General features: G+C 43.8%; 1 protein-coding gene across 1 annotated transcript; it reads left to right on the top strand.

The window, feature by feature from the left end:
* The first annotated feature begins 2,881 nt into the window (after nucleotides 1–2,881).
* On the top strand, nucleotides 2,882–11,192 carry adpgk (ADP-dependent glucokinase). The gene is made up of 8 exons (XM_080545098.1): nucleotides 2,882–3,003; nucleotides 4,739–4,976; nucleotides 5,213–5,438; nucleotides 6,582–6,644; nucleotides 6,754–6,874; nucleotides 7,194–7,390; nucleotides 8,094–8,192; nucleotides 8,780–11,192. The coding sequence occupies exons 2-8, from the start codon at nucleotides 4,756–4,758 to the stop codon at nucleotides 9,338–9,340; spliced, it is 1,488 nt and encodes a 495-aa protein (XP_080401224.1). The 5' UTR covers nucleotides 2,882–3,003; nucleotides 4,739–4,755; the 3' UTR covers nucleotides 9,341–11,192.
* The last annotated feature ends 1,545 nt before the right edge of the window (nucleotides 11,193–12,737 follow it).

Here is a 12,737-nt window from a genome sequence, read left to right as displayed (position 1 = left end):
CCTAAGGGAGGAAATGGGGTGGGGGTTTGACTTGTTTGATTGTTTGTTTCAACGCCTACCAATACCAATTTAGCAGCCTACAGTGTTTCTTAGTGTGGCGGTTCTACACTGGGGCACGGGGTGGCAGTTGCCCCACCTGATGTGAATCAGGACCTGCTACCTGTCATTCTGGTCTGGCCCGGGGTACCAACGAAAATATGTGGTATCTCTTTTTATACACTTAGATTACAAATCCGCCCTTAGGTAAGGTCAAACCAATCACTAACAAGGGGTGTGGTATTGTACATGGAGGAACACAGAAAGGCAATTGCATATATTCAAATGTATCTAATTGTTTAGTACAGGGAGAAACCGGTTTCATTGTGTAGGATACAAAAGGAAATCAGTTTCTATATCTTGCTCCAGACAGTAATGTTGTGAGTTTTAAGTCTTAAATGTAGAAAAATAGTCTTATTGAAATAATAATTTTCTCCTACAAGTTGCATTCACGACTTGCTGAGGTAGGATGTGAACCAGGTGAAGGCAGTGCCACCAACACCAACCCCATACTTCAAGTAGGAGTACGAGGCCGTGATCTACTGTGTCCAACGCTGCGCTGAGGTCCAGAAGAATCAGGATGGCACACTGGCACAGTCACCAGAGTCAACCGAGAGGAGCAGGTCATTACTCACCTTCAACAGGGCAGACTCTGTACTATGGCCAGCTCTAAAACCTGACTGGAATCTTTCCAAGATGTTATTTTGGTCTATGTTGCGCGCCAAGGAAGGGGGCTGGACTATACAGGAAATGCGGGGTGGAATTAAGAGGGAACATTTCTTCTTTGAGTGCTGAAATTATTAATTTTGTTTGGAATAGTGTGCAAAGAAATGGCAGACGGAGGAAGAAAACTTTTTTTCCCTTAAAAATGATCTGTGTCGTGTCCTGATCTGTATCGCTGTCCTCTCCACGAGCCCTCATCACTGGGGTCCCCCAGGGCTTCGTCCTAGGGCCCTTACTATTCTCCCTCAATACCAAATCTGGGCTCTGTAATTTCCTACCTCTCCTACCACTGCTACACAGGTGACACTCAACTCTTTCTCTCTTTCCCTCCCTCAGGTGGTGACACATGTCTCTGTGTGTCTTGCGGACATTTCTGCCTGGATGTTAGCCTGGATGTTAGCCCACCACCTCAAGCTCAACCTGAGGTGAGGTGGTGAGCTGAGCTGTTCTTCCTGTTCTTCTTCCTGTTCTTCCTCCCATGGAAAGCATGCCCTCTCTATGACCTCCTCCCAGACAGCCAGTAACCTTAGGGTGTTACTTGACTCCCCTCCTTCGCACCCTTCACTGGCTCCTGGTAGCAGCTCGCATCAGATTCAAGACCCTGGTGCTCGCCTACCGGGCGGCAAAAGGAACAGCCCCTCCCTACTTGCAAGTGATGGTCAGTTTTCCAAACCCCTTAAGGCTAAAGACCTCCCTCCTAAAGACCTCCTCACCCTCACTACCCCCCTGTTCAGTTTCTCTACTATAAACATTCTTCCTTCTTCTAGCATTGCAAGTGCCAATGGTTGTGATCATAGCATAGATTTCTTTTTCTTATGATGACTGATGGATAGCTGATTACCGGTAACTTACTTAGACAAATGTATTTGTTGCCAGTGTTTGGTCTTGGGATATGTACAGTAGTTCATATAGTGTGTACGTACAGTCTTGTACCCTTAACATTTGTCATGTCATTAATAACACCAGGGAAGTTTCAAACTGCCAAATGTTTGTATTTAAGTGAAGTCATTTATGGTACAAAGCCTTGATAGAGCATCTCCTGTATAAATTCTTACTTCTGGTACCAGCGCTTCATACCAGGGGGTTGTAGACAGTTCACATATGGACACTAAAAGTAATGTGTCTCCAGTTATGTTTACATTCTGCAGTTTATGACAAACATATTCAGTCTTCTGATTTACTGTTCATTTTTTCAGCTGTGGGGCGGCTGTGGCGCAGGAGGTAGAGCAGGTGTTTAATGATTGCAAGGTCGATAGATCGGTGGTTTGAACCTCGGCTGGCCACATGTTGAAGTGTCCTTGGGCAAGACACTGAACCCCAAATTGCTCCCAATGAGCAGGCCAGCGCCTTGCGTGGTAGCTTGCCGCCATTGGCAGCACTCAAGTTGAGGGGGGATGAGTGGGGATGGCATCCCCCCTGAAATAAAAAGTCAAACATTTCCATCCCTTATGTCATTTTATCAATTTAGTTTTGCACATATTGAGTAAAATACTGTGGGCGAGGCCAGGGCATGCACACATGCAATGTAGGTACCAAGTCACTGATCCTGAAGTCACTGACGCTGTGGGGATGCTAAAATTGTCCCCATATGATAAATCCACCATGCCCCCTGTACTGATTTTCTTTTACAACTTGAGTACTGGCCATTGGTGTGTGTGAATGGGTGAATGAGAGGTCTTTGGAATAAGGTGCTGTATTATGGAGGACCAAGTCTGTCAAAATTAACTATAAATATATAGATACATAAATGAATGTATGAACAAATAAATGAATGAATACACACAGTATAACGAAATACATTTCTATATTTATTTATTCTTTTACGCATTCATTCATTGTTTTCCACTTTCATTCTTTGTTTTCCACATTCTTGTTAATTTTGACAGACTTGGTCCTCCATACTGTATGGCCATAAGTCAGTCCATTGACCATGTCATTGTTTCCAGACAGTGACAGTGCACTTTAACACCTTAAACCACCGAAACTTGACACCCACCGCCCACATCACTCCGCGCATGAGCACAGCGATCTTCCGCCGCCATGACACTTCCTACTAATCGTTGATCGGGGGGATGTGACTTAGAAATCAGTTCTTCCTGGATCTCTTGGTACATTCTCTGGTCTTTGGTTCAGACGTGGCTGAATCATCACTGCCAACATCACATTAAGGGTCTTCTGAAGTTGGATGATCAGGAGCGATTGACAGACCTATCAGCGCATATCCAGGTGGATAAGCTTAGCGAGGTAATTAATAATTAATTATCACCATTTCCAAATAAATCGAACGAACCTAGTTTGTCTCTACTTCCTGTTGAATGTACTGTCCTTAGCTAGCGTACTAAAGCTAGCTAGTTACCTAACCATCTTGCTTATTGCTAATCTTTGATTTCAGGGTCTGTCAAATAGATAGAGAATGAATGAATGAGTGAGACCTGCCCATGTTGCATGTTCGTGAGGTTAGAATGATAAGGTTCTATCTCCGTTTAGAATGATAAGGTTCTATCTCCGTTTAGAATGATAAGGTTCTATCTCCGTTTAGAATGATAAGGTTCTATCTCCGTTTAGGGTAGTTCAGAGATATCGAGCGTCAAAGTTTTTACATTCCATTATGTTCTGTGAGATGGAACCTTTGTATTTTATGAATTACTAACTCAAAAATGTCAACATTTAAAAAAATAACACCACACAGGCATTAATAAACACCTAATGGATCAGATTATGTAAAAAACGACATTTTGACAAAAATGGAGATAGAACCTTATAATTCTAACGTCACGTGTTGCTACATGTAAGAAGAGTCATGAACCAGATCGTTTTACCAGCTACTTTCTTTATCAATAATTTATGTTATGCTTCTTGTGTTGAGCTGTACAGCTATAATAACGTTAGCTCATTTAGCTAGGTTAGCTAAGCTACATCATGTTTTATCAGTTGAATTGAGTTTTACGAAGTTAGCTGGCCAACTATCTATCTGTCTGTCTATCTATCTGTCTGTCTGTCTATCTATCTATCTATCTATCTATCTGTCTGTCTATCTATCTGTCTGACTGTCTGTCTATCTGTTTCTCTGTCTGTCTGTCTATCTATCTATCTGTCTGTCTGTCTATCTGTCTGTCTGTCTGTCTACCTGTCTGTCTCTCTGTCTGTCTCTCTGTCTGTCTGTCTATCTGTCTGTCTGTCGAATCTATCTAACAGTTTCATATGGGATATTCGTCTCTTCAAATCTCAATAACTCAACTATGATGATGATGTTATTATTATTATTATTATTTTGTATTATTATGTTTTAACTTCAATAACACTTAAGCCACACAATACAGATATAAACATTTTTAAATAATAACCATCCATAAATGTATAGGCCTATGGCTTATTTGTGTTTGTTTTCCAAATTCAATAGCATTAAACAACACGATGGAATGATGTAAACCAACTTCATTAAAACCAGACACACACTGGAGAGGTTGAGCAGCCTTTACTTAAGAGAAAAGAAGACTTTATATTATTTATTTTCCCAGGCATGATTGTCTGAGATGTGAACAGTCCTCAGGACTCATCAGTTAGGCCTGGGGTTCCAACCCAGCATCTCTGACCCTGCTACATAGGTATAAAACACTACATTTTGGGTTCTCATTTGGATTCGGATTCAGACACTCTGACGAGAGGCTAAGAGAAATCAAGTGGGAGTAGCTCCTGTCATCCAGACTTCTCACGGATATGAGTTGGTTTTACATAGTTGGTTTATTTTGTAGGTATCATGTACATGTTCATATGTTCATATACATGATCATATGATAGTCAGAGACAGAGTGTCTGAAACCGAATGAAATAACCCCAAATGTATTGTTTTATACCTACCTATGTAGCAGGGTCAGAGATGCTGGGATTATATATATATATAATCTCTTGAGTGCATGCACGACTTTGCATTGGTCAGTTCATAACTGACGTACTGGCGTTCTGTTGTCTCGTGTCGCAGAAGAAGTCTTCGGAAACATGTGGAGGAAGGCTACGGCAGCTGCAATACTGGCCATAGTCGTTGGGTACTTCTACCACGCCAACCCTGAGCTTCCAGAACAAGTTCTCCAGTACCTGTCCTTGCCTCATCCCTCACCTGTTGATGAGCCTAGCGCCCCCACCTTTGAGCAGGTGATCTCCACGGCTTGGGAGGCCATCATCACTATCCCAGCTCGCCAGTGGGGCAGAGTGGCAGTTGGGTGAGTTTCAGCGATCACTTAGCTACAGCCGTGCCCTTTTCCCTACTAAAAGAGCCGCCTCTTAACAATGCACAAGCTGCTATTTACACACAACTTTGTACTGGGCTGGCCTGGTGATCACACATCCACCATGGTTGCATGGAGAAACAGTCCTGGAAAGGGGGGTGCGGTGTCGTTCAAGACAAGTTTTACTGCTTATTGTGTGTGACTTTGTGGCCTTTCTGTCCCCCCCTTAGGGTAAATGCCTGTGTGGACGTTGTGGTGTCGGGGGTAGGGCTGCTGCAGGCGTTAGCTGTGGACCCTGGGCTGGGATATGACCATGAAGTGCTGCACTCTAAAGAGGACCTGAAGGAAGCGTTTATCCACTACATGGAGAAGGGAGCGGCTGCGGAGCGGTTCTTCAGCGACAAGGCGGTCTTCCAGAGGATAGCGCGGGCTGCCGCAGAGTACCCCGGTGCTCAGGTGAGTTACCTCCAGGGTTCCCACGGGTCCTTGAGATCCTTGAAAGTTTGTGAATTTGAGAAAAAGAAATCAAGATCTTAAAAGTTTTTGGAAATAGACATGGGTCATTGAAAGTGCTTGGATTCCCCCCTCTCTCTCTCTATCTCTCTCTCTCTCTCTCTCTCTCTCTCTCTCTCTCTCTCTCTCTCTCTCTCTAAACATATATATAAAATCCATTGAATATATAACATATTAAAAAATGTTTTACTTTGACTCGTCAACTAGTAACTCGTCAGCTAGTAAATAAGTCTCTGTATTTCTTAACTTGGCACATATTTCACAATATATTATTTTGCTGTGCTGTGGTAGAGAAGGCAAGAGACCATCTAGTGTTCACACATTCAAGCCTCTCTTTTTAATTGTTGTCTGTGAGCGGATAGTTCCTATTATATAAATTCTCATCTAGATTTGTCTCAAACTATGCCGTGTTGGGTCCTTGAATTTGAGGGAATTGAGTCTTGAAAGTCCTTGAAAGATGCTTGAATTTGATGTTTCAGAAGGTGTGGGAACCCTGGTATGTTGTCACTAGTCTCCATTTTGCCCATTTTGTCCCATGACTGCCAAGTGGTAGCCTTATTGCGTGCCGTCACAGGGTGAGATAAGTCTCCTTTTAAATTCTTAGGTGTAGTTATTTTCTGATCTATGGAAAGATTGAACAAGAAAAGTTGAACAGGTTTTGTGAGTTGATAGTCTCTCGCTCATAGTACAGCTTTCATTAAAGACATTTAATTCTGGCATCTCTGGTAATTGACTTCACCCCCTGAAGAGGAGCCAGTTTTCATTTTAAATAAAGGTTGCATCCAGGGAGGATTGAGTGTCTGTGTCAAAGTTAATTCAACATGATCCACAGTAATTAATTTACTTCATTTCTGGAGTACGCCTTGGTGCAATACGCTGGTACAATAGAATGCCATTTGCTATTTTGGAGACACACGCACACACCAGCATTTAGAGCTATAAAACTGATATGAAAATGTATAATGTATTTGACTGCCATGTGTGCTCCTCACTAATGGTAATGGTTGAAACTCACAAAACGACTTTGACAGTTAGTATACATACATTATCCATGCGAATGCACTCTAACTTCACTTTTGCTTTTAGCTTTATGTTGGAGGAAACGCTGCTCTCATTGGCCAGAAACTCGCCACCTATCCTCAGGTGATGGTAAGTTGATGTCCGTTGTGCACACTCCTAAATGAAATCTATGACAATATGCGCAACATTTTTACATGTCTTCCTTTCTGGAACTTGACCATTGAGGCTTCTGTCATAGGTTCTACTGTGTGGCCCTGTTGGACCTAAACTGCATGAGATGCTGGATGAGCAGATCGTGGTCCCTCCTGAGTCCCTACAGGAGACGGATGAGTATCACCTCATTCTGGAGTACCAAGCAGGTAAGAAGCAGGTTTGCAGCTCCCAGACAGCCAGTGTTACACATATTTCACAATATATTGTTTTGCTGTGCTGTGGTAGAGAAGGCAAGAGACCATCTAGTGTTCACACATTCAACCCTCTAATTGTTGTGTCTGTGAGCGGATAGTTCCGATTATATAAATTCTCATCTAGATCTGTCTCAAACTATGTCATGTTGGGTCCTTGAAATTTGAGGGAATTGAGTCTTGAAAGTCCTTGAAAGGTGCTTGAATTTGATGTTTCAGAAGGTGTGGGAACCCTGAATACATCCCCAGTGTCTTCCTCTCGCTCTCCCTCCAGGTGAGCAGTGGGGTCCCACACAGGCGCCTCAAGCCAACCGCTTCATCTTCTCCCACGACGTGTCCAACGGGGGGATGAGTGCGCTAGAGACCTTCGTCGCCAGCCTGGACCAGTTCCAGCCGGACCTCGTGGTCCTGTCCGGCCTGCACATGATGGAGGGCCAGGGGAGGCAGATGTGGGAGGAGAGGCTCAAAGAGGTCCGTTTCCCAAGGCCAAACCAGAACACCGTACATACATACACAGTGTTTCCCCACAGGGTTTTGTGAGACGGGAACACTTTCCGTGCGAGCAGCAGTGCTGAAAAAATGTGGAGAAAAAATGTTAAATAAATTAAACGGAGCTAAAAATACTTTCGGTTCATTATGAGACTGTGGCGGGACGAGCTTGACTATGGCGGCATTGCCACAGTCTCGTCTATGTGGGAAACACTGTGTACATTCAGGGTTCAGAGCCGACGTCATCCATAGTTCATCCAAGTGACATTGTGCTTGAAATGGACCGTTAAGCCACGCCCCAAAATAGAAATTGTCCAATCATATCACAGCAAAAGTCACTACAGGCAGAAAACACGGACAAACAACTCGCTAATATCTGATGGTGAAAAGCTTCTAAACTAAACATTTTTGTCTTTAAAAAAACATGTCTATTACTTGTAAATCAGAAATGTGAACTCCCGCCATTGTAAGTCATTGAATGTCATTCAGTCACGGTAGGTCAGTCAGTCACTGTCAGTGAAGAATTTGACCGAGCGCTGTTTGTTTGTCCAAGTTTTCAAACAGGGCGTGGCTTAGCGATAGGTCTATTGATGCATGGTTCTTTTACTTATCACTGTTAAGACTTGCCAGCAGAGACGAAACACATTATGTGCAACTAACAACTGGTTTGTTTGACTTTCTTCAGGCAGTGGCGGTCATCTCCGACATCCGCAACGAGGTCCCCATCCACCTGGAACTGGCCAGCATGACGGACAAAGACTACATGAACAGCATCATGCAAGAGGTATAAGTGTATGTCCAACAGAAGACAACAATTATGTCTTGCATAATCTGTTGTCAACTCAAAGTGCTTTGAGTTGCATTTCATGTACGAAAGGCGCTAAAGCTTTACTTAGTGGAATACACTTGTTTTTAGATTATTCAATGATGATCAAGTTTTGATGTTCTGCCAGGCTCAAATTCAGAATTAGACTGTTTTTGTATTATCGAATGAATGAATGAATGAATGAATGAATGGTCTTTATTTTCATTGATATAGTACAGGTACCATACAACGAAATTTGGGAGGGGGGGCTCCCCTGGTGCTAGGGAAAAAAAAAACTAAAAACAAGAAGGGAAAAGAGCTGGTTTACATAAATAAAGGCTATGTACACGTTTATCTGCTGTTACATGACAGAGAGACATTCTGACGTGCACATGCTACTTTGTGTTCTTTCGCTCGTGCTCCTTTGTGTTCTTTGCTCCCCCCCAGCCGGCTTAAAGTATTTCTATGGTCGTGGAACGTCGGGTCTCTGACCCGGTCTTGTGTTTTCTATCATGTATGCATCATCAGCATCATTCCCAGTTTTTCCCTGTTTGTGTTCTGTTCAGCAGGTCATGCCCATTGTCAACTCCATCGGTCTGAACGAGCAGGAGCTGCTGTTCCTCTCCCAGGCCGGCGCCGGGCCTCACGGGGAGCTGGCCTCCTGGGAGGGGATGCCCGACGTGGGCCGCGTCAGCGACATCCTCCTCTGGATCCTGGAGCGGCACGGACGCAGCGACCCCGAGTCCGAGGCGGACCTCACCAGGATCCACTTCCACACCCTGGCCTACCACGTCCTGGCCACGGTGGACGGCCACTGGGCCAACCAGGCGGCGGCGGTGGCGGCGGGGGCGCGGGTGGCCAGCACCCAGGCCTGCGGCCTCCAGACCGTCGACCCCAGCAAGGTGGCCCTCAGACTCCCACTGGAGTTCCGCAGCTCCCACCAGGAGCCCAACGAGAGGCTGGCGATTAACCCGGCCGAGCCCGTCACGGTGTGGCACCGCGGCAACGTGACCTTCCACCTCACGCCCGTGCTGGTGTGTAAGCAGCCGCTGCGGACAGTAGGGCTCGGGGACGCCATCTCGGCAGAAGGACTTCTCTACTCAGAGCTCAGGCCACAAGAGCTGTGAACTCCTCCTATGTGGAACTCCTCCACTGTCGGGCTCCATTTTGTTTGAGAAAAAAACGGTGCTGAACTGAGCAAAATCAGACCTAACGATACCGAATAACGAATACAGCATGGTTGTTATTGTACCTCGTCTCTAACAATGTTTTGGGGGGAGAAACTGTGATCATTCAATTTGTTTTTAGTGAATCATGCATGCCTAGTTGCAATATTCAAAACTCACAACTGGATTACGTCCATCATGTCTATTAGAAATGTTACCGTTAAGATGGCTGACTTTGCTCACTTTTTGGCATGTTTTTGCTCAGGCAAATTGGAGCCCTTTCTCTTAATTGGAGGTGGTGTGTGACACCTACCCCCACCAGTGATGTCTTCATCTGTACAGTGACTTTTTCTGGGGTTAAAATCCAGATTCTTGGTCGCTCTTAACTCTATTATGCACTAGGCACAGGTTTTAAGCCATTTCCATGAACTCCAACAAATTGTGCTGGATTATGTCTAATTTAGGTGTGAAAATGCAATGTAAATATTTGTGTGTGTAAAAAAGGCTACTTGTTAGTTTGAAAAAAATGTGAACAAATGGAACCTAGTTGAAAAGAATATATTTCCCCACAATTCTGAAACATTTCCTTGCACAGCATTGGGGAATAGAATAGTTGATTTAGAATATGATCTGAGTCATACATATGCAGTGTTTGACAAACAGACTGGCCTGATTTCTGGCAACCAGACTGTTTGTCAATCAACATCTGATTTACTGACAATCAAATCATAACCGAATGGGAAATGGAATTTAAAGATGTATACGTGATTTGGTGTTACCATGGGAAGTGGACAGGAGTGACCTTTAGAAATGTTTCAGTTTTGCCAAAGCCAGATTCTGCACAAGCTCAGCAATCAACGTGATAGCTACGTGGCGAAAAGGCTGACGAGTGAATTGACAGTCTAGATATCCTGAGTCTACCGTTTAAAGCTGTGGCTCTTTGATTAGTTATGAGACTAACGGCATCCCCTCTCCATGTTATGCTATAAAGCTTTAGGGATGAGAGTCTGGTTTTGGTAACGCAATCCACCAGATACCAGGGCAGACCCTGGGGGACCCCCACCTCAGTGCTAGTCAGGTTCTGCAGCTCCCTGGGGGACCCCCACCTCAGTGCTAGTCAGGTTCTGCAGCTCCCTGGGGGACCCCCACCTCAGTGCTAATCAGGTTCTGCAGCTTGTTTTGCCGATGACGTGTCCAGTAGCAAACAAGGGTACCGTCACTTCCTCCTTTGGGCCCAAATAAGTTCTCCTTCAGCTTCCCAAATATACGACCAACAGGCTTGAACTCGGCCTCTGGTGGTCCAGCAATCCATCTGGGGGGAACCATGACATGTAAACACTCAAATTAATAAATGGTGGTATGGATGCAAGAATGACAGTTCATGATATCAACATGATAGTTTACAACATGATTTCTTTACAAAGATATTGTTTACAAACGATAGAGTAAAAAACAACCTTATATTTCAATTTTTTTGATGGGGTGAGATGTTTACTATGCTCATGAGCCAGTTATAATTCTTCGGGAATTAATAGCTACATGTCATTAGTTGTACTACTATTGAACAGTAGGAAATTCATTCAATGCAGATTGTCTATTTAAAAACACAATCTGGGATTAGATTTTCATCAGAACACCAACCCACCACTTGTGTTGGTATCCATCTGAGAGGGAAGTGTAACCCCTTTCAAATGAATATGCAGCACTCCAGATGCAACTAAGGATTAACAGTCCATGGCATCCACATGATAGTTTTAAAGCTATATATTTTATAGCTATACATTGTTTGTTTATGTTGTTGTGTTTGTAAATAACGGAGTAATAAAACCTTATATTTTGGGTTATGATGGGGTAAAACAGTCGTGCTCATCTTATTACGTATTTAGAAGTTATATTCAACAATTACTGGGTGTAAACATGTACACAATATCACTTGAAACTATGTTGCTAGGTTGGATAGTTGAATTTCCACAGGCAGTCCAGGGGGTTATTCCATCAACGTTGCTAAAGGAAAATCCAGGTTTATTCTGAAAAGTAACTCGCGAGAGTTATAAAAAAAATAAGCCAGAATTTTCCTTTAGTGATGTTGATGAATACCCTCCAGCTTGAACAGTATGGATGTAAATAGCTTGTCTCAACCACACACTTTGTAGAGCTTGGGGTACTTTAATGAAAACCAATTTGTGGTTCTACAAGTAATAGAGAAAAAGAGACAATATTATAATGGAGTAATACATACAATATGCAAGGATAAACACCTAGCCTATACGTAGTTAAACATAAATGCAACACTGTCTTAAATGACACAAGATGTGAGTATACTCACCACATACACCACAATGATTACCGCATTAGCTGGACTAAAGATAATGCAGCAGAGAGGAGGACTAACAACAGCAGGAGTGAGCTCTGTTACAGTACATACTAATTACTACGTACATGCTAATAATAACTGCTATCAGTCGGCTTCAGCGTGATTGTTACTACATGTGGCCAGGGTGAAATTTTAGTTCATTTTTATTCCTAATTTGTCTGTAGTCAGATTTATGAAAATAGTCACTAATCATGTCATTGCAACAACATAATCTCACTAAGAACACACTTTGAACTCAGTTCATGTATGACCTACAATAATAATACAGAACTACACCATTGTCCAATATGGCTGCAAAGAAAGTGTTTGTCTTTAGGGTAAGGATAATCCGCGATAAATCACGTCATATCCCAAGGCCATATTAGCCAATGTTGTATTTCTGTATTATCATTGTAGATGGTCAGCAACTGAAAAAGTTGATTTTATATAGTGGAATCACCCCCTGGCAGACCCTTTAAATTAAGGCAGGACTAAGGATCCACCACTAGAGGGAGGAAGAAGGATGTTCTCTTTCAGTCAGTCCCTTGCTCCCTGAGAGATCCAAAGTGACAAGAAGGCCTAGAGAAGAACCATTGCCAGCAGGGACAACAGCTGAGCCTCCGCCTCAGTGATACTGCCTCTCCAAGGAGGCTCTGGGGAGTGGAACTGCCCTGGCAGTTCGTGTACGACACTGTCAACATGTTGTCAGAGCCTTGGTGTTTCATGGCCTTCGGGCAGACCTCGGGCCTTCTCAGCGTGGTCCTGACTGGAACAGGTGAAGCAGCAAGTCACGGCCGTCTGGTTAGGGGATGTAGGGGCTGCAGGAGGGCCACTTCCTGAGGGCAGGTGCCATTATGGACGTCTGGTTCTCAGCGGGGGACCGTTGTTGTGAGCACAACCACGGTGGCTTCCGCAACAAATCTTCCATCAGGGAGGAGAAATCTTTGGGAATATCCACCAAAGCCAAAATTGGCCACCCCCATATGTTTGCTACGATGTGCTATG

The sequence above is a fragment of the Nansenia antarctica genome, assembly GCF_963989245.1.
Source record: "Nansenia antarctica genome assembly, chromosome: 14".
NCBI lineage: Eukaryota > Metazoa > Chordata > Actinopteri > Argentiniformes > Microstomatidae > Nansenia > Nansenia antarctica.
Note: the sequence above shows the minus strand (reverse complement) of the source record. Positions and strands in the feature narration are given on the sequence as shown.

Excerpts from the sequence above, each read along its gene's own strand:
- adpgk (XM_080545098.1), top strand. The coding sequence starts at position 4,756 with ATGTGGAGGAAGGCTACGGCAGCTGCAATACTGGCCATAGTCGTTGGG. Across the intron at positions 6,875-7,193 it reads CATTCTGGAGTACCAAGCAG|GTGAGCAGTGGGGTCCCACA; the intron begins GTAAGAAGCAGG and ends CTCTCCCTCCAG. Across the intron at positions 7,391-8,093 it reads GGGAGGAGAGGCTCAAAGAG|GCAGTGGCGGTCATCTCCGA; the intron begins GTCCGTTTCCCA and ends GACTTTCTTCAG.